We start from the raw sequence: 23,254 nt of genomic DNA on the forward strand, positions 1-23,254 counted from the left end.
ACAGATATGTTTTTCACATTCTGCACAGAAATGCTCAGACTGTTATATTCTCTACTGAGTAACTGTCTGTAGTATTCAAATAGGTATTTAGGCATTGGGAGAGGGATTAGGCAGAGATCTGACCTTTTAAGAGCAAAATTGATTTTGTTACACGATTCACTGCACTGTGTGCTGCCCTTCTTTTGACATTTTCAGACCAATTACTAAACTTTAGCACAAAATTCCCTTGAATTACGTCTTTGATTTTGTGGCATTCCGAATATTTATAGCTTCTGTATTTTTTAAATTGGCATGTTAGTACTGTCCTCTATCCGTTCAATGCAAATATTAGACCTCCAGATATTACTTTGGCTAATAGGGTTGTTTACAACTATTTGCTTTTAATTGTTCTAAAAAGCCCTTTAAATGAAAATGTAAATAGTATAATAGTGGCATATCCAGTGCACAGCAGACACATTTATACAGACTCAACATATTTATAGTTGTTAAAAGTTCTTTTAAGGGTCACTGAATTATTTGTTGTTGCAAGTTTAAAAAAAAAAAAAGGGGTTGTTCTACTTGGAAATCTTTCTGACAGGGAAACTTTAAATACAACTATTAAGGGTTTCCCTGAACAGACAAACAAAGAACCATTGAAGTTTTTACATTTTCTATAAGTGTACAATGCAACACAACATATTAGTACATGTACATACTTTTCCACAAAGTTGCTATACAAATGCAGTGTTATCTGTTATTCAAACTTTCTTCTCACGCATGCACATATTCACATGTAGTATAATGAAATGTACATTTAAGATTACAAAAGTGCACAAATGTGATGTTCACAGAGTTAGGAGGGCTGAGAAAATGCTAATACAGAAGATTATTGGAAGCACTTTCATAATTTATATGGTGAATACTACAAACACTTTATAAAATGTATATACTGTATATAAAACAATTGGCATTGTTGTAAATCAAATGTGCTTGAAATCTTCAATCTTTTTAATTCGTCTCCCCACCAGCTTATTCCTCAATTTCAGGCTCGTTTTAAGAGATTTTAGTTCTACTACTACAAGTACTGCTAATAACTAATATGTTAAAAGGTGAGAAGGTGGAATTCAATGCATAAGTTGTATTTTATAATGGAGCGACATGATTCCTCATCCATCCATGCAAAATTAAATGTCACAGTTGTCAAGAACTCTTGAGAGATCTCTGTGCTGAAGCATAGGGGGAAGAGATTTCACAGTTCCAGATTAGTGCTCTGGACCATAAGCCCAACAAATGGGAATTGTAATTGGAGGTGGCTTCCCTTGCTGAGAGCTGAATGTGTAAGAACAGTTCAGAAAAATGCAGCTCAGCATCACAGTGGTTTTAACTGTCCCAGACTCATGATCCATAAGGAGGAGCTGAGATAAGAGTAGGAGAACAGGATTGAAGACGTTATTTGTGTTCATTTGTGGTATAAACATAATGTGCATGATCTGTAATACTGTAACTTGGCATTTACGGACAAAAGAAAACAACTAGATCTGTCATAAGAACCACAGTGAATGTGTTCTTCTTGTCATCCCCGGGTTCACGTGCCAGGCTGCTTCGAATGAGACCTCATCTTCTGCCTGAGATCATCTGATCAAATGAACTGAATCATTTTGGGTTCATTTCTGAGAAAAGCTCCACATAATGATAATCAGCTCACACTGTTGTGAGCTGACCAATGGAGTATATCTTGCTACACACTTACTTCCCAGCTGTGTGTATAGGATAGTATGCTGTAGCAGAGGCATAAGGACCAGAGGACAGAGACTGAATTATTGAGGCTGGAGGAACCCAGTGGAAAGCTAAGCAGCTGTGGTAAGAGAGCCATATTATTAGTCAGTCTTTAAATAAAATGAAACAGCTGAGGACTCTTAGACAGTGACTTCTGTTTTGCTGTTGGTTTTAAAGCTCTTGTGTTTGTGAGGGTAGGACAAATGTCTTTCATGGGACATGGGTTGTGAGAAAAGCTCAGGAAGCATCTCTATGCTGTACTGCCTTCTACCAGCGTAGGTCTGCCTGCGACTAGGGTGTCCAGGGTGTGAAGTCTGCCGATGGACATGTCTGGGTGCAGTACCGCATACTGTGAAGCTTGAACTCAGGTGAAGGGGTTGAGTGCTGGTCTTTTGAATGCAGCTTCTCTCAAGTTGGCTGGTGGGGATGGAAATAGAAAGAGCAGAGTGAATGTCAGGGGAAGGCAGAGTTTGGTGGATGTAGGGCTTGTCTTGATGGAAATAGGACTTGTCTTTTTGGTGCACTGGGATGGGTTGAAATGGTGCAGGAAGAGTTTGGTATTGAGAGAAGTCCATGAATGGATAGCTTTTATAGTAACCTCTGCCAGCCATGTCTGCTGAGAGAAAGAGAGAGAGAGAGAGAAAGAAAGAAAGAAAGAAAGAAAGAAAGAAAGAAAGAGAGAGAGAGAGAGAGAGAGAGAGAGAGAGAGAGAGAGAGAGAGAGAGAGAGAGAGAGAGAGAGAGAGAGAGAAAGTGTGAGGGAGAGAGAGAGAGACACACTAATAACTGAACAAAACTTCTGTAAGATCTAAAATTATATAAATAAACTGCCAATTCAGCCCCAACGTCTTGGTGTAAAATAAGCTAAACTAGGCACATAAGGCTTGACCCTAAGTTATAAGTTAAAAACAGTTATTTCTGAGTGCAGTGGACACAAACACATAAAACAGTGGTGTCATTTTAGATTAGTGTGTCAGTGCATTAAGGACATTCCTTAGACATGAGTTACCTATCTCTAAGACCTGCACGCTGCTCTCTTTCTCTACTCATTATGTTCTTAGTGTGTATTTGTTTAGTTTTTCACTGTTGGGGAGGAAGTGTGCTTATGCCAATAGATCAACTGATCAGTACAATGAATGGCTGTACTGACTTTTGTTAGAAGATATATTTAATGGCATTAAATACAGTATAGTACTGCGATGTCTATTGCTGCTGTACAATAAAAAAATACACTACATTACAGTATATTCAGACCCCCCATCACATTTTTTATTTAATGTTGCAACCTGATACTTTAGTCAAATAGATTTTTTCAGTCTACACTCTGTATCCCATAATGACAAATTAAAAACACAATTCTAGAAATGCATGTATATCTTTAAAAAAAACAATGAAATATCTCATGTATATAAGTATTCAAACCCTTTGCAACAACACTTCAGGTGCCTCCCATTTCTCTTCATCATTGCTGAGATGTTGCTACACCTTAATTCTAGTCAACCTGTGGAAATGTTTATTGGTTGGACATGATTTGGAAAGGCACATACATCTCTATAAAGATCCTCACAGTTGCCAATGTATATCAAAGCAGAAACCAAGCCATGAGGTTTAAGGAACTGCCTGCAGAGATTAGAGACAGATTGTTGCAAAGCACTGATCTGGGGAAGGTGACAAAACTTTCCAAGAGCACAATGCCCTACATAATTCTCAAATTGAAAAAGTGTGGCTTAATCACAACTCTTCCAAACACTGGTCTAACTGAGCAATCGGGGGAGAAGGACCTTAGTAAGCTAGGTGACCATGAACCCGATGGTCATTCCAGCTGCGCTCCAGAGATCCTGTGTGGAAATGGGACAAAGTTCCTGAGAGACAACCACCACTGTGGCCCTCCACCGATCTGGTCTTTATAGCAGAGTGGCTACACAGAAGCCTCAGTGCAAAACACATACAACCCAAATTCCAGAAATGTTGGGACGTTTTTTAAATTTGAATAAAATGAAAAATAAACTAAACTTTCAAATCACAATATAACATAGAGAACATTACAAAGGTTTAAACTGAGAAATTTGACATATTTTTGCACGAAATGAGCAGTTGCAGGCATCAAATTTGAAATGAGCTCATTTTATGCATAAAAGCGTACAATTTCTCAGTTTAAACATTCTAAAACAATTCTCAATTCTAAACGTTATATCTGGAGAAAACCAGGCACCGGTTATCAATTGCCCAACACCATCCGAAAAGTAATGCATGATGGTGGCAACATTTTGCTGTGGTGGTGTTTTTCTGCAGCAGGGACTTGGCAACTGGTTAGAAGGTTCCCTTTTCTACATTGACAACAACCCTAAGCACACAGCCAAGACAACACAGGAGTGGATTAATGAGGAGATTTGAGCAGTTGTATTTGAGCAGTTTTATTATCAAGCTGCAACATACCAAAATTAAAAAAAGAGAAGGAGTTCTGAATTCTTTCCGAATGCACAATATTTTCTCATTGATAAAAAAGTCTCCCTTTTCACCACCTGCAAATAGTGCTAGACATGTATTTACTACTACCCCTTAACATCCTGACACTCAGTAGAGTTCAGTGCTCTGGCAATCTTATTAAAGGTTTTTAGATTATTTTATCTGGTATACTGTAGCTCTCTGGTTCTTTTTGTGTCAGTAATAAGTGCAGATTTGATGGAAAGTTATCACAGGAAATCCGCATGATCATGCAACTACATATTTCACAGGTTATAGTAAATGCAGTTTGGCTTCTGGTATATTGGTGTTTTAAAATGATAATTATAAAATTATAAAATGACAACTGAATATCCCCAAGTTATGCACCACTGCAAAAAGTAAAACCTATTTTTATATAGCTTTATATACCGGAAAAAAATATAAACGCAACACCTTTGTTTTTGCCCCCATTGTTTATGAGCTGAACTCAAAGATCTAATACTTTTTTTTATTGTGGCCAGCCTAAGGCACACCTGTGGAATAATCATGACGTCTAATCAGCATCTTGATATGCCACACCTGTGAGGTGGATGGATTCTATCTGTAAAGGAGAAGTGCTCACCAACACAGATTTAGACAGATTTGTAAAAATGTTTGAGAGAAATAGGCCTTTTGTGCACATAGAAACAGTCTTAGATCTTTGAGTCCTCTCATGAAAAATAGGGGCAAAAAGTTTTGTGCTTATAATTTTGTTCAGTATATAATTCTGTTTTGCTACAGAATGTTAAATCAAATGAATAAATGATAAATGAATTGCAGGATAAACATCAAAGGGATTTGATTAAAATGTAAATAGCTCAGTAGAGATAGGCTGGGTTTCTAGTATTCCCATGACTGACAGACTATCTTCGTTCAATCTCTTACCAACAGCCTTCAGTGAGGTATACTTGCTACGTGTGAGACCAGGCAGGCTGTTGTTGCTTTGGGGATGTGAGAGTCCAACTGTTGGGCTGAATGGAGTGTTGCTGATGTGATATTGCTCTGCAAATAGAAGAAAGTAAGAACCAGATTAAAAAAGGCGCTTATAAATCAGTTTCACACCTTCCAATGTGTGCTTAAATACCATTTTTATATAACAGTTAGGTTCCTACAGTGTGAAGGTTTTGGGCAACTTACTTTATAATTCTAATTGTGTCTAATTTTTCAAAATGAAAATAAGGTGAAGTGTCCCACCTGGACAACAAAGACTCATATGTACGAATGCTGTTCATAGACTTCAGCTCAGCATTCAACACAATCCTTCCTCAGCACCTGTTTGAGAAGTTGAGCCTACTGGGCCTGAACACCTCCCTCTGTAACTGGATCCTGGACTGCCTGACTGGGAGACCTCAGTCAGTCCGGATAGGAAACAGCATCTTTAGCACCACCACTGAACACTGGAGCACCTCGGGCTGTGTGCTCAGTCCACTGCTGTTCACTCTGCTGACTTATGACTGTGTAGCAATGCACAGCTCGAATCACATAATCAAGTTTGCAGATGACACGACCGTGGTGGATCTCATCAGCAAGAACGATGAGTCAGCATACGGAGAGGAGGTGCAACGGTTAAAAGCCTGGTGTGGAGCGAACAACCTTGACAAAACTAAAGATATGGTTGTTGACTTCAGGTGAGCACAGAGCGACCATTCTTCACTGAACATCGGTGGATCCCGCGTGGAGATCATCGAGGGCACCAAATTCCTTGGTGTTCATTTGGCAGATAACCTCACCTAGTCACTCAACACTAGCTCCATCACCAAGAAAGCCCAGCAGCATCTCTACAGCCTGAGAAGGCTAAAAAAAGCTCATCTCCCTCCCCCTATCCTGACCACGTTCTACAGACGAAACATTGAAAACATCTTGAGCAGCTGCATCACTGCAAGACCCTACAGAGGATAGTAAGGACAGCTGAGAAGATCATCGGAGTCTCTCTCCCCTCTATCACGGACATTTACACCACACGCTGCATCCGCAATCTGTGTGACTGATCTGTAAAACCCGGACTTAAACACAATCTTACTCACTTCACACATCCATGTCTTCAGCACACTCATATTACATCACTTCATTACTACGAACTGTTTACATGGCATTTTTCCACATATTTTTTTGGGATTGCTGCTATTGGTCTTTTGCACAGCATTTTGTGTACATTTTTTTAATACAATGTTCACCTTACTCTTTTACACACCGCAGTGTGCAATATACAACAGGTTTATTGGTGGCGCTATTTTGTGTTTTGTGTATTACACTGTCTTGTGTTGTCTTGCACTGTCTTGTGTTGTCTTTGCACTGTTTGCACCAGGTTGCACACGATGCACTTTATGTGGCGAGGACAATTACTAGTCCTTAGCCCTGTGTTTTTTGTGATTGTTGTTGTATGTAGCACCAGGGTTCAGGAGGAACGTTGTTTCATTTCACTGTGTACTGCATCAGCTATATATGGTTAAAATGACAATAAAAGCTTCTTGACTTGACTTGACAATGGAGCATTGTAAACACATCAAATGTTCTGATTGAGGATCTGTACCATTGCTATGATAATATAAGGTAATTTTAAATTTAATGGCTGCAATATGTCTCCAGTAAGGACAGGGCAACAAAAGGGTGGAAAAATAAGTGTTACTAAAAAGAAACAGCTGGAGAATCATTGTTCAACTAAATAGGTTAACTGGGAACATATCAGCAACATTTTTGGGTATAAAAAGTGTCTTAGAGAGGCAGAGTCTCTCCAAAGTAAAGGTTTACCAATCTTTGAAAATGCATCTACATAGTGTGGAAAAATTTCAGAACAATGTTCCTCAACATAAGATTGCAAAGACGTTGAATGCCTCATTATCTACAGTCCATAATATTATCAAAAGATTCTGAGAATTAAAAAAAAAAAAAAAAAAAGGAAAAAATTCGGTAATGAATATTGGATGCCAATGATCTTTATGCCCTCAGGCGGCACTGCATTAAAAACAGGTATGATTCTGTAAGGGAAGTCACTGCATGGGATGAAAAAACCCCTTCAGAAGTCACCGTTTACCTTGTTATCCACAATTGCAGGTTAAAGCTCTAGAATGCAAAGAGAAAGTTTGATGTCAACATAAACCAGAAACAATGCCGTCTTCTCTGGGCCAAAGCTTATTTAAAATGGACTGAGGCAAAGTGAAAAACTGTTCTGTGGTAAAAAAATAATTAAAATGTAAAAAATTTTTAGGATACCATGGATGCATCGTCCTCAAAACTAAAATAGGAAAGAGACCATCCAGCTTGTTATCAGTGCTTGTATAAAAACCTGCATATCTAATGGTTTTACTGCAACATTTGCTTCCATTAGCAGGACAATGTAAACTACGTACTGCATCTATTAGAATAGCATAGTTTTGTAGAAAAATAGTATGTGTGCTGAATTGGCCTGCCTGCAGTCCAGACCTGATGCTGGAGCCTCAGCCTGATTGGAACATGTTTTATATGTTCTAATGTGAATAAAATATAGGTTTATAAGATTTGCGAATCATTGCATTCTGTTTTTATTTCACCAGTTAAGTTTCACAACTTTTTTGGTATTGGGGTTGAATAATGCATAATAGACCACTTTTCAGCCGAAAAATAATGCAAGTGCCTAGTTGCCTCTTATATGATTATATCTATGCTAATAAAATATGTAGTTTCCAAATAAACCCTGGTATTTGTTGCTCTGTGTGTATGATATGCTCCGCAAATCAATCAAATAAAGTAGATTATAATTTTGTGCTACTTTTACAAGGTGATACTCTAAAAACAGCACAAGAACTAGGGATAAATACAAATTTGGTGCCTTTGCTGGTTTGAGGCATAATAGTGCTGTATTGCTCTGCATGCCCGCTATGTCATGTATGACACACAAATGTGGCACAGGCCATGCTGAGAGTCCTGCCCCAGCCTGTATGGCCTACTTCCACAGTTGGCTGGTAAAATGGACAGGCCAATTAGTGAATGTTGGCTGCTTTCCTTTATGTTTCCACTGATCATTAGTCATGTCTCATTAAACATAGCACAGTGTGTTGAGCTAAGATCAATGTGCTTTTTTAGGGTTAACCTGCAACATATGTTCAGAGAATTATGCTACCGCTTCCTGTTGATGTCAAAGAAGAGACTATTTAGTGTTAAAAAGGTTTTACTAAAACCACACGCACATTCTACAGTGCATTAATGTGGTATATACTTCTTATTCGACATACATTTTGGAAAGAACACAGAAAAGTTATTTCACAGAAAAAAATAAGTATTTCTGAATTTTTTGTTTTAACAGTAACACCTCTTTAAGACTAAAAATCAAACTGTTGGATCTATAGGTGTTTTAAGATTGTGTTAATATGTTTTTTGTTGCATACTTGACAAGTTTAGTTTTTCTATGATTGTATGATTTATTAATACATTTTTTGTTAATAACTATCTTTACTGTTTGAAACTCAATTTTGTTTCATACACTGATAATAACCCCCTGGAGTGGTAGTGCTAAAAATTCATGCTTGAGCTCAATAGCTGTAGTACTACTGCTGGTCTCCACTTCTACTACTGCATCTCTGCCCCAGCCCCCTCCAGTGTTTGATAATGATGCAGGATATAAGCAGGGGCTAATGATGGGGCTGTCAGACCAAAGCATGTCTCAATAGCCAAGCCTATTAAATTCCATCAGACTGCATCTAAGTTATGAATGTGATATATGAAATAAAAATTTCAAAAGTCCTCAAGTAGTTCTATGAAGTGAACCAAAACCTTTTATAAGTTATATTTTAGCTTTTTTTTCTCATGTTCCCCTTACAACATTAATTTCCAAATTTCCACAATGAAAAGCTTGATGTTTGTTAGGGCTACAACCTTGCAGTCACTACATGCAAGCACATGCAGGATTAACTGCTTAGAAGCTTAGAAGGCAAATATACAGCCTGTATTTTAAGGGGTAGGAATGTGAACTGTGTGGGATATTGTGTGTGTGCAGCAAAGATATGGAACAGAAAGACGTGATGTGTGTGTGTGTGTGTGTGTGTGTGTGTGTGTGTGTGTGTGTGTGTGTGTGTGTGTGTGTGTGTGTGTGTGTGTGTGCATGCATGCACGTTAGTCTAAAAACTGCTATTCACTGTCCTCAGCCTCAGCATAATGCCATCATATCTCTCTAAAACAAACTATTGTGCATGATCACAGCCCTGAGGCTCTCAGACCCATTTGACATGGCCATAATGGCACACTAACAAGCCTTCAGTGCATGAAAGACAGAGATGAGGTGTAGTGGGCATATATGTACATGTATGAATTAGGTTACCCCACATGCATGGATCATAAGCTCTCATTTTACACACACATATTTTGTCTAATTTTACAAAAAATATATCTGATGAGCAGATTATGTCTTATTTAAGTTTTTAAATTATTTACACACTAAGGCAGACTGGAGGATTTTTCGAACATCTATGCCTCGATAATATCCAGGGAAAGTTCTATGTGTATAGTGATCACTGTGTTAGCCCTTAATGACTGCATGTATCAGCTGCTAATAAAAATTAGGATAAAACAAATCTTACATACTGATTGACGTATATTTTTACATTTATTTACTTACTTTTTATAGTTCCGTTTGGCAAAAAAAAGAAAAATCTCATTTCTACATTTCCTAGATTATGGAAAATATGTCATTTTTTATATGCTATTTTATGTGTGCATTTATCAAACTGATGACACAACATTGAATGCACACAGTTGTATGCTGCAGCATTACAATTTACCTTCATTGTATCTAAAAAGCCAAAGCTTTAATTACAATGCTCCTGTGATTTCAAAAAAAGTTGGGACGCTGTGTGAAATATAAATAAAAACTGAATCCAATGATTTGCAAAACTCATATGCTTAGGAAAAGTACCATTCTGAGGAAATAAATTAGGGTATTCTGAACTTGATAGCTGTAAATATCTCAAAGAATTTAGGACATGGCCATGTTTACCACTTTGCAGCATATCCTCTTCTTTTAACAACAGTCCAGTGGTGAATGAAGTACACATGTACTTGAGTTAAAGTAAAGACACACTAGGTAAATATTATTATATATTTATTTTATGCCTTTAAATGTACTTAAGTATCCTAAGTACTATGATTTATTATGGCTGTAATGTGCTCCCATCATATTTCTTACAAGATTTTAGTATTACTCTTAGCACTTCAATCTATTAATAGAATGATATTAATTATTAAAAAACTGATTGATATCTATTAAAATTATCATGAGCCCAAAACCTTTTTTTCAACTACTCAAGGATTTAAAAATGCCACAGGTGTTGTGACAAGTTAGAGTCACGAGTTCCTTCCATCATTTATTATTCTTAAATGTTCTGCTTGTTGTTGAACTGATGCTGAACTGTATGTTTGTGCTTGTGTAGATACCACCAATCAAAAGAAGTTCAAAACAGAGCACGCACTCTACAGTGATTGGTGGCTTGCTGTGTGCTTGACCAGTTACATTTTTATCCACTCATAAATAAAAAGTTACAAATTAGTTGCAAAGTGTTATTCCAGCTGTTTTTTTTTATAACAGTTACTTTTCTAGCCTTTTGCTGTCTCTATCCCAACTTTCTTGAGACCTGCTGCAGCCATCAAATTCAAAATTGCCATATTTTTTTCCTTTAAATGGTACATACTCAGTTGAAACATTTAATATGTATTCTATGTTCTATTGTGAATAAAATATGAGTTCATGACATTTGCCAATCACTGACTTGCTCAATATAGATAAACTTAAAATTATGAGGAACAAATTTATAGGCACTAACTTTCTACATTCTTTTATACAACTTTATAACCTTTTATCTCTGTAAAGCTGCTTTGAGACAATGTACATTGTAAAAAGCACTATACAAAAAGTTTTTTAATTGCATTATTTCAATTTATATTTTACACAGCATCCCAACTTTTTTTTTAATTGTGGTTGCACATTTATGGCATTTATCAGACACCCTTAGCCAATTGATCTCACCCTTACTTAATTTGATTGCACTAAACAATTGATGTTTAAGGGGCTTGTTTAAAGTCTTGGTGGTGATGGGATTTGAACCTCTGACCTCCTGATCAGAAGCCCAATGGTTTAAACACTGACTGTGTATTAGGTTTCATCATCCATGAGTACATGAGTGAATGAGTACATACCCAAAGGCACACTCCAAAATCTAGTGGAAAGTCTTCACAGAAGACTGAAGGAGAACAAATTTGGAATTATAGTTCCATTTACATGATTTCACTAGAAACCTGGTGGTTAGATTATTTTTTTTCATGCTGAAGTAATAATGGAGAAAGAGATGCTGTAACTAAGCTTTGAAATACTTGCTGATTTTCTGTGGGGAGCTTGGCAGAGGCAGGAGGGGGGGATGGGGAAGAAGAAGCACAGGAAAAAAGAAAGTAGAACATTGAGGGATGAAAGAAAGTTTACCTGACAGGGAGAATGAAATGGGGGCAGAGCAGAAAAGGGCAGAAAGAAAAAAAAAAAGAGTTAATGAAAAAGCTCAAATTCTTAAAATAATATGTCAAATCAGACAAAACTGCTCAGTACAAATCAGTTACTGAGCAGTTCCCAAAAGTATTTTAGAATCATCACATATTTTATCCTTTGATGCAAATCGATGCTAAAATACCGTAGCCAAGAAATGCTTCTAGTTTTATTTTTTGCCAAGACATGCACAACTGAAAGTAAGTACAACAGTGTAAACTTGTACTCTTGATAAATGAGCCATAACACATAATAAAGACATTATCATGATTATTTTTGTCTGATTTACAGGCTTGTTATTTGTTTTGGCCAATTATTGTAAACAGGAACAGGAACTATAAGGGTAATTCATCACTAAGAAGATGTCAACTTATCTTTCCAGTGGAAAAACACTGTTGCCATCGGGGCCACCTTACCAGGTCATGTCTCTTTATAAAGACCTAGACATTATATAACCTGCAAGCTCTCTCCAAAAAGTCCAGTGCATATGAGACAGTGTACATAGAAGCCTGCTATTTCTCTGTAACCCTCAGAGATCAAAGACTTCAGGAGATCAGCCTTCTTGAAAACATCCGGTTACATGTCAATTTCCCTGAGTTAGCTTTCTGAAACCCATGTGACAAATGCAACACTGTTTCTTAATTTTAAAGCCATTACTTAAGGTAATGTGAAGGAGGTATGTCAAATCAGACACACATTAAAGCTCTGAGCACTAGAGAGCCAAAGCTAAATCCTTACCATGATGAAGAGAGAATAATGTGCCTCTAAAGCACAGTTTGTCGTATAAATTCAGCATTTCTACCAAATGGCACTTTAAAAAAATGAAATGGGAGGATCAAACCTCTATTGAACATGTGCTCCCTATATAAGTGGAGCATTTACACTGGTAAAAGAAAAAGAGCACTTGCTTTTTGTGCCATTAAAATAGGGCACAGTTTCAATTGTAATGTAGTCTTTGTATCAAAATATTACTGAGGTTTATCTCAAAATTAACTGTAACTCAATTACAACATTAATTATGAATCAAAGCAAGGATGTTATTAATGAAATATTCAAGAACACTGTTTTAATAACATCCAGTAAATATATAGCAAATTTGTCAAATATTGTCAAGTGGTTTTACAAAATCTTTTGAAATAGATCTAATGAAGTCTGCATTGATGTAGATACACAGTGTTGTTTAGTCCTTATTACAAAATATGTCTCTTGTAAGGTCCTAATAGAAAGAGTCTAAAAAAATATATAATGTAAGATTAATAAGAGTGGAAAGATGTTGGCATACATGAGGTAAATATGGAGGGCCTCAATGTCTTACCACTGCGGCTCCGTAACATCCGAGCAGAAATGCCATTGTTTCCAGGAGTGGTGCTGCTGCTACTGGTTCCATCTACAGGGCTCACATCCCCACCTGGTTGCTTCAGCAGTTCCTGCAGAGTCCTGTACAGCACATATGGAAACATTGGTGCACTGATAAAAAAATGTTTTAGTAATCTTCAAGTATTATTAGATACAGTATTTATAGGTATAGATGTGTCACTGGGCATTGGTCTTTGGTGTGTTTGTGTGTGTTTGTGTGTGTGTGTGTGTGTGTGTCGATCATACCTAACAATCACTTATTGTTTTAAAGGACTAACTCCAAAGTATCAGCAGAATTCAGTCAACCTCCAATAATTCATAGTTGAGAACTCAAGGCTCTGAAAATTTGCGGGTTCTCATTTGGAACCTAGCTAACAGCAAGTTGAGGATTGTTTTAAAATTTGCGGAAAAAAACTTGTCTCCATGTAAGGATAAAAATTTAACCATTTAATCTGTAAGACATTAGAGATAAAAATCAAAATACAGTTTAATCTCAGTACAAGAACCTTTGTGGATTTTCTCAATATTTCTTTGCAAATTCGGAACTAGCCTAGTCTAATTATAATCTTTTATTATAATTTTATTTCTGCTCTGCATCTTCCTAAATGTATCTTTACTGTTGCCTTGTTGAAGTTTTGCTTGGTTGACTTGTTTGTTTTTAGCACACTTCTTCAGCATGGCAGGTGTATCTTGGCGGTGTGTTTGGGGCCATTATTATGTTGGAAAACTGCCATTCAGCCCAGTTTCTGAAGAGATCACGTTCTGCTCCAGAATGTTACAGTACATGTTGGGATACATGTTTCTCTCATTGAACTGCAGCTCCCCAGTACCAGCAGCACTCGTGCAGCCCCAGACCGTGATGTTACCACCATCATGCTCGACCTGCAGGCAAGACACAATTTTCCTGGTACTTCTCACAAAGGCATTGCCACACATGCTGGACACCATCTGAGCCAAACAAGTTTATCTAAACAAACTGTTTGCATGCTTTCTTGTGAGCCAGCTTCAGAAGAGTCATCCTGCTGGAACACTGGCCATGCAAACCTACTTGTTGCAGTGTGCGGCATATGGCCTGACAGACCTTCCGCTTCTGCAACCTCTAAAGTAATGCCGGGAGCAATCATGCATCTGTTTTTTCAAGCCAGCATCTTCACCTGAGGAACAGCATGAGGACTCAACTTCTTTGATGGACCATTGCGAGGCTTGTGTCAAGTAGAACCCATCTTGGAAACCTCTGTATGACCCTGGCCACTGTACTGTAACTCAGTTTCAGGTTGTTACTGATCTTTTTATAGCCTTTGCCATCTTCGTGGAGAGCAACAACTCTAATTATCAAATTCTCAGAGAGTTCTTTTTTGAGAATCCAGTGGTCAGTAAGAGAGAATTGTACTCAACGCACCAGATTTTAACTGCTCTAATACAAAATACACAAATTTGTATAGTCCTGTCCAGCAGACAAAAAACATGGAAATGATGAGTGTACTCACTTTTGTTGCCAGCTATTTTGACAATAATGGCTGTATGTTTAGTTATTTTTAGTGGACAATAAATCTGTACTGCTCTACAATCTGCACATTGACTACTCTCAAGGATATACTAAGTTTCATTTTTATAGTATTGTCCCTTGGGAAAATGTGAGGGGTGAACTCAATTTTGTGATTATAATGTACATAAATATAGAGAGACAGACAGATAGATACAGTAGATAGACCTGCCATTTCAATACTTTTGGAAAGGAAAGTACTGTCTATCAGACAACAACAATAACAAACAATGAAAGGGCTTTCTCCAAAATCTAGTCATATACTGTAGTTACAAAGTCATCATGTATATGTAAAATATTTCCAGTGAGTGCCCAAACATGTACAATAAGCCTTCTGGCTGGCAAAAGACCATGATGAGATCTAATGTGACTGCAGAGCCCCTACGCTAGAAACTGCCAATGGCAGTAGACCAGTGAGGCACAAATTAAGGACAACAACAAAGGAAGGCATGAGAGGACAATGATGTACAACAATGATCTCATGTAAATAGTGGAGCATATTTCAGAAATGACAGAAAGGGTAGAAAAGGGAAAAGCATGGTTTAGGTCAACCAGTGTGTTAATCTTGTGAGCTATCATAATTTCTACAAATCATTCTGTAATAAAAGGAAAGCTGACACAAAATGACACATTTATCTGTCACAGATCTTATTAGGGAAGCTGAGACCAATGTTACCCCAGGCAGTTGGAATGCAGGGTTGCTTGATAGTTTAGAGACTGGGAACACTACTGCCATTAACCAAAATTAGTCCATAATTAAAGGAGCAATAGTCTGAGAAAATATTTTCTCCATTATTCTGCTTTATGAAAATACAAATAAAGTTTGGAGGTTTGCCTACCATTGCATTGTTTTTACTTTTGACTCAAGTCTGTTTACTGTTTGTAAAACAAGGAGTGAGTTTTACACATTTAATTGTATAATTTGAAGCCGCTATTCAACTTTAATTCATAAAATGCTCAGATTAGTAATTCCAATAATTCCCAGTAGTCTCTCTGGGAGAACGCTGTAGTAGGTGAGAAGCTTGGCTATATAAATTAAAGATGTCAAAATGATTACAAATAGTGTATTACAGCATCTGCAGAATGTTCTATGCAGAAAATATTACTTTCAGCATTATTCATCAATGTAAATCAACACCACTGAACGTACTAATTACAAATGAATGGTTATAAATTAAATTAATTGATATTTTTAGTATGCATATATATACATTTTACATTTTAAATACCTGATTTAATATTTCACTAGAAACAATAGTAGCTTAATCAAGGTTTCTTGCGTGTAAATGTTCTGATTGATACACAGCTGAATATAATGCTAATTGAAACTGATTATACAGTAAAGCAGAGTGCAACAGAGAGCTTGAATGGCAATTACGATCCTAATTGATCTTCTCATCTGGAAGAGCAATTTTGGAAGAAATTAAAAATGAATTAAATAAATCATCTTTCAAAGAAAGGAATGCACTCTCGTTTAAAAAATACAGTATACTGTAGAAATCGAACTTTAACATATTTTTTAAGATGGATTTAGTTTTAGCGTAGTCAGTGTGGTTTGCTTTGACTCTCTACTACCTATTAAACCTTTAAATGCCCCAGTACTCTCTCTTTCTAATTTGTCCAGCAAAGCGTGAGCATAGCTGTTCCTTTACCAGCATCCTTTATATCTCCTTATAACAGCAATATCAAAATATCAAATTATCATCTTCCTTTGCACTCTCCCAGACTAATATACATACTCATAATGTGAACAATTTAAAGACCAGCCAACCTTGTTAAAATCCATCTCGATGTCCATTAAAATAAAAAAATATAATCATTATTCTGTGACATGGCTATTGCCTCATTAAGTTTCAATGACCCTCAAATCTGTAAGGTCGGCCTCAGAATTACAGACTCTAAAGTCCTTTGTAGATACAGTACCTCCCGCTATTCTAGATTTGGTAGGTACAACCTAGAAATAGCATGCTTACAAATAAAAAATGAAAAAAATTGTGTTTGTGTAAGTATTCACTCCGATCTGTGTGATATCCATTGGCTACTTTTGGTGCGTCTTTTGTATATGGAATGGCATAATTAGTTTAGGATTTCGATCGTATTTAAAGAAAGCATCACATTATCTTTATATGAATACACCTGTTAATGGAATTCCAGTTGGAGTGGAAGAGGGTGGAGAAGAGTGGCAGGAGTGATATGTGATAGAAGAGTATCTGCAAGAGTGAAAGGGAAAGTTTATAGGACTGTGGTGAGACCTGCGATGTTGTATGGTTTAGAGACAGTGGCATTGAGTAAAAGACAGGAGGTGAAGCTGGAGGTAGCAGAGCTGAAGATGTTAAGGTTTTCGTTGGGAGCGACGAGGATGGACAGGATTAGGAATGAGTTTATCAGAGTGACAGCGCATGTAGGATATTTTGGAGACAAGGTGAGGGAGGTGAGATTGAGATGTTTTGGACATGTGCAGAGGAGGGACGTGGGGTATATCAGTAGGAGAATGCTGAGGATGGAGCCACCAGGAAGGAGGAAAAGAGGAAGGCCAAGAAGGCGGTTTATGGATGTAGTGAGGGAGGACATGCAGGTAGTTGGGTTGAAAGAGGCAGATGTAGAGGACAGGGGGGTGTGGAGACGGATGATCCACTGTGGCAACCCCTAATGGGAAAAGCCGAAAGAAGAAGAAGAAGAGAGTGGTTCAAAACTAGGAATCTAAATTTGTTAGAGTGTCCTGGTCAAACCAAGACCTCAATCTGTGGCAAGACTTACCAAAAATGTGCTATTCACCAATGGTCTCAATGTAATTTAACAGAGCTGTAGCAATTTTGCCACGGGGAATGGACAAAAATATCAGGTTCCAGATATGCAAACCTGAAACACATCCCTGAAGACTTGCAGCTGTAATTGCGTTTAAAAATGGCTCCACACAGAATTGGCCCAGAGAGTGTACAATTGTGCAAACAACATTTGTTTATCTGTTTGTTTGATTAACCAGTGTGTCACAAAAACAGTTTTTTTTATGTTTGAACACAAAATGTGGAAAAGTTATAGGGAGTGAATTCTTAAGCACTGTATCACAGAATAATTCCAAGTATTTGTGTAAGTACTTTAAATCTATAGAGTTAATGTGCACTGTGTCCATTACTCATGGTCATTAGAGTAGACTGTGTCAGCTTCCAGACTCCCTTAGGCCACACTGCAAAAAGAGGTCACTGTAAAGCAATGGGGAGTTTTAATGGCATAAAAAAAATCCAAAACACCGGTGTGCTGATGTGCACAGGGCTGAGGGTTTTGTCTGTGAGCATGGACCCACGCATTGCCACAAGACTTCTCAGGGTGCCTGAAGAAGGTGGGAAAGAGGCATTAGTAGGCAGGGGGCCAGAAGGATGAAAATGTCATTGCTCACCCACTATGCCTCTGCAAAGCAGGAGACAACAGACTTTCCAAATCAGAGACACAAATACCTCCAGACACCTGAACCCTCAGTTACACACATTGTAGAAATGAGAGAGAGCCACATCCATAAATGTCGAATGTATTTGCATTTAAAAAAATGAAATGTGGCTGCTGTTGGCCCAAAGAATATAACTATGTCTAAATTAAATAATGTACTTAAGTTTGTTTATTAAAATTAAAAGAGTCGTGTTGACAAAATTACGAACTTTTAATATTTCAGTTTAACACAACTAATTTAAGTAAAACGAGTTGTGTTGCTTCTGCAGTATCGCGCTTTGGTCAACAGGTAGAGTAATATCTGCACATGCGCACATGAAAAGCAGATTCAACACGAACTTTTCTGCTCTGTTTTTGATTGGGGCCATTTAATAGGAATCAATTTAAACAAAGTTCACAGTGCAAAAAGAGAAAACAAGCGAAGATTTTCCCTTGTGGACAAACAGGTTGGTGGTCTAGTGGTTAGGATGCGGTGCTCTCACCGCTGCGGCCTGGGTTCGATCCCTGATCAGGGAACCAACCCCAGCCACTCTTAGTGCCGGTCCCAAGCCCGAATAAATAGGGAGGGTTGCGTTAGGAAGGGCATCCAGCGTAAAAACATGTGCCATGCGGAGGATCCACTGTGGCGACCCCTAACGGGAGAAGCCAAATGAAAGGTTTTTTTTTATATTAAAACTAAATTAAGAATGTTAAGCTGACTTAACTAAACAACATTACATTAACTTTATGTAATTCACTTAAGTTTACTGAAATCAATATTGTTAATTAAATGCAACGTAACTGGGTTACGTGGAACCTGTTGACATAAAAAAGTTAAGTAAGGCCAACATTTTTTTGGGTGTATAGATGCCTTAGATATAAATAAACCTCAAAATAACTTTTTTTTAATCATCATTTTTTTTCAATTATAAACCATGCACTTGTTAATCTTAAATTTCATAATTGAAAACATGCATACATACTGAGTACATGTAGATTGATGCAGATTAAATTCTGACCTTCTGACAGGGAACCTTCCACATTAACACCTTCTGTCTTATAATATTCTACCATATCAATTGATGCTAAAAATCTATCAAACTGCCATAAAGTCATACAAGGAAGGCAATGTTTAGATGCTATATAATTGATTGAGACAAGACACCACATTCATTCTGGTTTGTTAAATGTGCTAAATATATAACAAAATTGAAAATAAATACTGAAAGAAATTAGCAAGCAAAAAATGTTATGCACCGTTGCCTTGTTGAAACTTACACGTGTAGAAGCACTAGGTTTCAATAGAGGTTGTAAAGAAGCGCTTAGAAACAGAGCGAGGATTTGTTGCAAAACATGCACACAGAGTGTAAAAAGAGCAAAGAGAGCAAAAGGAAGAAATTATTCATGCAGTGTTAGTCTTGGAGAAGAGTTAATCCCAGGAGCAGTGATGAGCATCATGTCAGTAGTGCTCTGCTTTAGAGAGATATTAACTTTAAACAGCACCAAAATGTAGGAAATTTTCTTTTGCACCGCAAAATATCACCTACTTCTAATGGGCTTTTACATAATTAGCACAGATCCAGTCTGAGATGTAAGTAATGGCAAGGCGAGGGAAAAGCATGGCACACATGAATTGCTTTTTGCTTTATGATTCTTGACAGGTCATTTGGTATTCAGGGAATGTTCTTGAATATTCAGACTGAGGACAAAATTGTTTTGATTTTATCAGAGACTTGACTTAGAGGTGGATAAGCGATATTTAGTAGGAACTGTAATGGCAAAGCGTGTGTTAAAGTGCTAGGAATCCAAAAAGACACAATACTAGGATTAAATATCTGAAAAATTCCTCCTAAGAATTTATGCAGTGTCTCTTGAAATTACTAGGATAGTCCTTTATAATACATGAACATTTTCACTCCCTTTTACTTAATAGTTGTCATCCCCTTTAACAGTCATAATATGAAAATAATAAGTCCTTAATGAAGCCCTTAATGAGTGCCAGACAGATTGAGCTATTAGAGAAAAGAATTACATTATAGAATGCCTCCAATATTCTTACTGATTAATATTTTTGTGTTTTATTCCACGATTGGGATAAAACACAACACTGCAAAGATTTTCCTTCCCTGTGCAGAGACACTGTAACAATCTGGTGTTAATGAAACCTGGTGAATCCAAGACACTGTAAAATAAGGTCATAAAATATTTTAATGAGCACTTTTACTTACAGAGTTTTTTTAAACTCACCTTGAATTGGTGATGTCATTTTGTCCGCCTCTTCGTCTCTCCAAACCCAGCTTGGTGAAGATTCCTACCAGAACCATAATGGCCACCACGCCACAAATTATGTAGACAATCATTTGTGTGCGATCCCTCCCATGCTCTGACTGCACCTCAGTGATAGTTGCCACAGGTTTACCTGTGTTGGCCCAAATTGGTGTATCATAATTGGAGCATGAGGTCTGGTCCAGACGTTGCTGATGGAACTGGCAGCAGAATCGGTAAAAGCAGGTGCCACAGCAGTACAGGAAGATACCTGCATTACAATTAAATGGTGGGTCCCACTGTCCCATCACATCATAATAACCCTGACAGCGGGTACCTGTGGGTGGGACTGTTCCCTCCACTAGTTCTCCTGCAGGTGAGGTCATTATTAGTGCTCCCTCTGATGTAACAGTTGGATCTACTGTCCGATTGGTCAGCTGCATGTCCATTACAGTAATTGCCTCATTCTGGGCCTGTGAGGTGCACCAAAGTAAAGTAGCCAGGACAACATGGAGTAGAAAAGACGGACTAACCATGGTGCTTTAAATACTTATTAGAGATTATAAGAACATTCCAATAATGAACATAGCAAGTGTTAATTGTTCAAGCCTGAACTTTGAACAAGTTAATTAATTATTTAATCAACTAAATTATTCTTTTAATTCATTATTTCACTAACAAACTAATACATTTACTGCTTAGCCTAGAACAAAAAACAATTTATGACATGCAAATAATTAAGAAGTCATTACCAAGAAACATTGTATACATTATTACAAGGTAATACTGCTAAAAGTGTAAAATATATGTTAGAAGCAGTGGTCACAAATTATCGATAGAAGACCTACAGAAAGAATATTTTACCTCTGCCTTATAAGAGAAAAATGTAAACATAGCTCTTTGGACATTTTCTGCTTTCCCTGTTCTCGCTTATTAGTTAATATTTTCCAGTGTTGCACCAGGTAGTCTGGTCAACAGAGCTGACCTGTACATCCAGGTAGTATTATTTCAGCTTTTGCCACTGCAAGTGGTTCCTTTATGAATAACTGTTTCTCCGCTTCATCCTGAGGGAAGGAGTCCTAAAGAGCTCACAGCTTGCGTTTTGTAGCAATCCAACATAGTCCACACTCAGAGCCCAGATTTAAAGTCCCATAAAAAGCAACAGTTCAGGACTGAAATGAAATCCCTCCTCTCTGCCTGAACCCTTCTCACAACTCTGAAAGAGAGAGAGGGAAAGAGAGAGAGAGAGAGAGAGAGAGAGAGAGAGAGAGAGAGAGAGAGAGAGAGAGAGAGAGAGAGAGAGAGAGAGAGAGAGAGAGAGAGATGGGGGAGGGGATCATATCTACCCAGCTGGTGCTCACTAAAAAAGGTTGAGGAATGGATATTATGTTATTATTTCAAACATCACAATCTTAAATTACATTTTTTATAAAGCAAGAAACTATTTCTAGTTTTGATGCCAGAATAAGTACACATATTTGTAGAAAGTACCTGCAAATGTATTTAAGCAGGGGAAACAAATACAAGGGGTGAGAAAAATATTTTAATATCCAGCACAGGTTGGATGCTATAGTGTAGCATGTAGGGAATTTTCCTCTTCCAAAGCATGTCATTGTAAACTGTCCTAAAGGTGCAGCATGGAGATAAAGACATGGCATTATAAATGTGTGTGTGTGTGTGTGTGTGTGTGTGTGTGTGTGTGTGTGTGTGTGTGTGTGTGTGTGTGTGTGTGTGTGTGTGTGTGTTTGTTCGTGCGTGTGTGTGTGTGTGTGTGTGACTGTCCGATTAAATCCAAAGGTTTCACTTCTTAAATCCTCTTCATGCAATTGCAAAATCCAAACCTGTTATGGCTGCCAAGAGACCCCCACCCACTGTCCATCTACATTTTTAAAGATTCATAAACATTCCTCAGGTAAGTATGCACAAAGCACGAAAAAGTGGTGACTTCAATTTAAAGGTCTCTCATTTACACCTTAATGTCATTGGGAATGAACTATTGCTGCCTGCACACAGTGGGCAACTCTGACACATATTTTTTTTTATTCAAATGCACCACAGTTAAATAGTTCTGCTGTTCGAACAGCAGAAACACATTGAATTTGACATTTTCTGACATGTGGAACTGAAATTTTATGTGTCTGCATGATCTTGAAGAGTTCGTAAAGACAAAATTAGAGACACATATCACAACTGCTCCATGTGTAAAGAAATCTCAAAAGAAAGAGTCAAAGTTAGCCATAGAAGAACCTAGCCGCAGTATTAATCGAAATTTAACAGTTTAAAAGCAAAATCTAAAAAAAAAAAAAAAAGGTTAATAGTTAGCAGAATAAGTATCAGACACTTTTACACTGCAAGATTATATTGATGCATCTGATGTTCAAACTAAATATCAGGATTTGTCCGTAAAGCAAATTAGGCCATTTCGTTTTTGCCTATGGCTGTATGCATTCTAATTGTATGCATGTCTTATTGGTTGCTTCACCAAAGCACAAATATACTGGTTTTAAACTTATTTTTCACAAGTTCCCCTTTTCCACTTTGCACTGTGCCAAACCAGTCCAGATCTCTTTTATCTACAAACAAACATTGCATCTGCCTTTACCTCATACTCTCACCAGAAACTTTGTGTGAGTGAAGCATATCAAACTGTTATTTTCCTGATCCTTTAATGCTTAATTTAGAGGCATCTAGTTGTATTTAAAGGATCCCAAGTAAAAATAAAATAAAAAATTGAGCCAGATAGGAGTCCAACTCACATGGCACTTCTGTCATCATATATTCCTCTTTTCTGTTCCCTCTCACATCTTTTTCTCTTTGATTGTTGGATGTGAAGGGAAGTTGTCAGGTGACATGGAGCAGAGTGCTATTCTCGGTCAATGTATACAAGTGAGCATGCCATGCACTATATAAGCAAAAACTAGAAAGAAAGATAAA

General features: G+C 37.4%; 1 protein-coding gene across 3 annotated transcripts; it reads right to left on the reverse strand.

The window, feature by feature from the left end:
• Nucleotides 1-363: 363 nt before the first annotated feature.
• shisa8b (shisa family member 8b) lies at nt 364-21,538 on the reverse strand. 3 transcript variants are annotated; one of them, XM_083555568.1, is made up of 4 exons: nt 20,303-21,538; nt 13,052-13,173; nt 5,124-5,240; nt 364-2,368 (listed from the first exon to the last, which is right to left on the reverse strand). In XM_083555568.1, the coding sequence occupies exons 1-4, from the start codon at nt 20,854-20,856 to the stop codon at nt 1,896-1,898; spliced, it is 1,266 nt and encodes a 421-aa protein (XP_083411694.1). In that variant the 5' UTR covers nt 20,857-21,538; the 3' UTR covers nt 364-1,895. The 3 variants fall into 3 exon arrangements, with proteins under 3 accessions (XP_083411694.1, XP_083411693.1, XP_083411695.1); XM_083555567.1 differs by having other exon boundaries at nt 628-2,371; nt 20,303-20,914; XM_083555569.1 differs by lacking the exon at nt 5,124-5,240 and having other exon boundaries at nt 628-2,368; nt 20,303-20,914.
• Nucleotides 21,539-23,254: the final 1,716 nt, after the last annotated feature.

The sequence above is a fragment of the Silurus aristotelis genome (assembly GCF_946808225.1).
Source record: "Silurus aristotelis genome assembly, chromosome: 12".
Lineage (NCBI taxonomy): Eukaryota > Metazoa > Chordata > Actinopteri > Siluriformes > Siluridae > Silurus > Silurus aristotelis.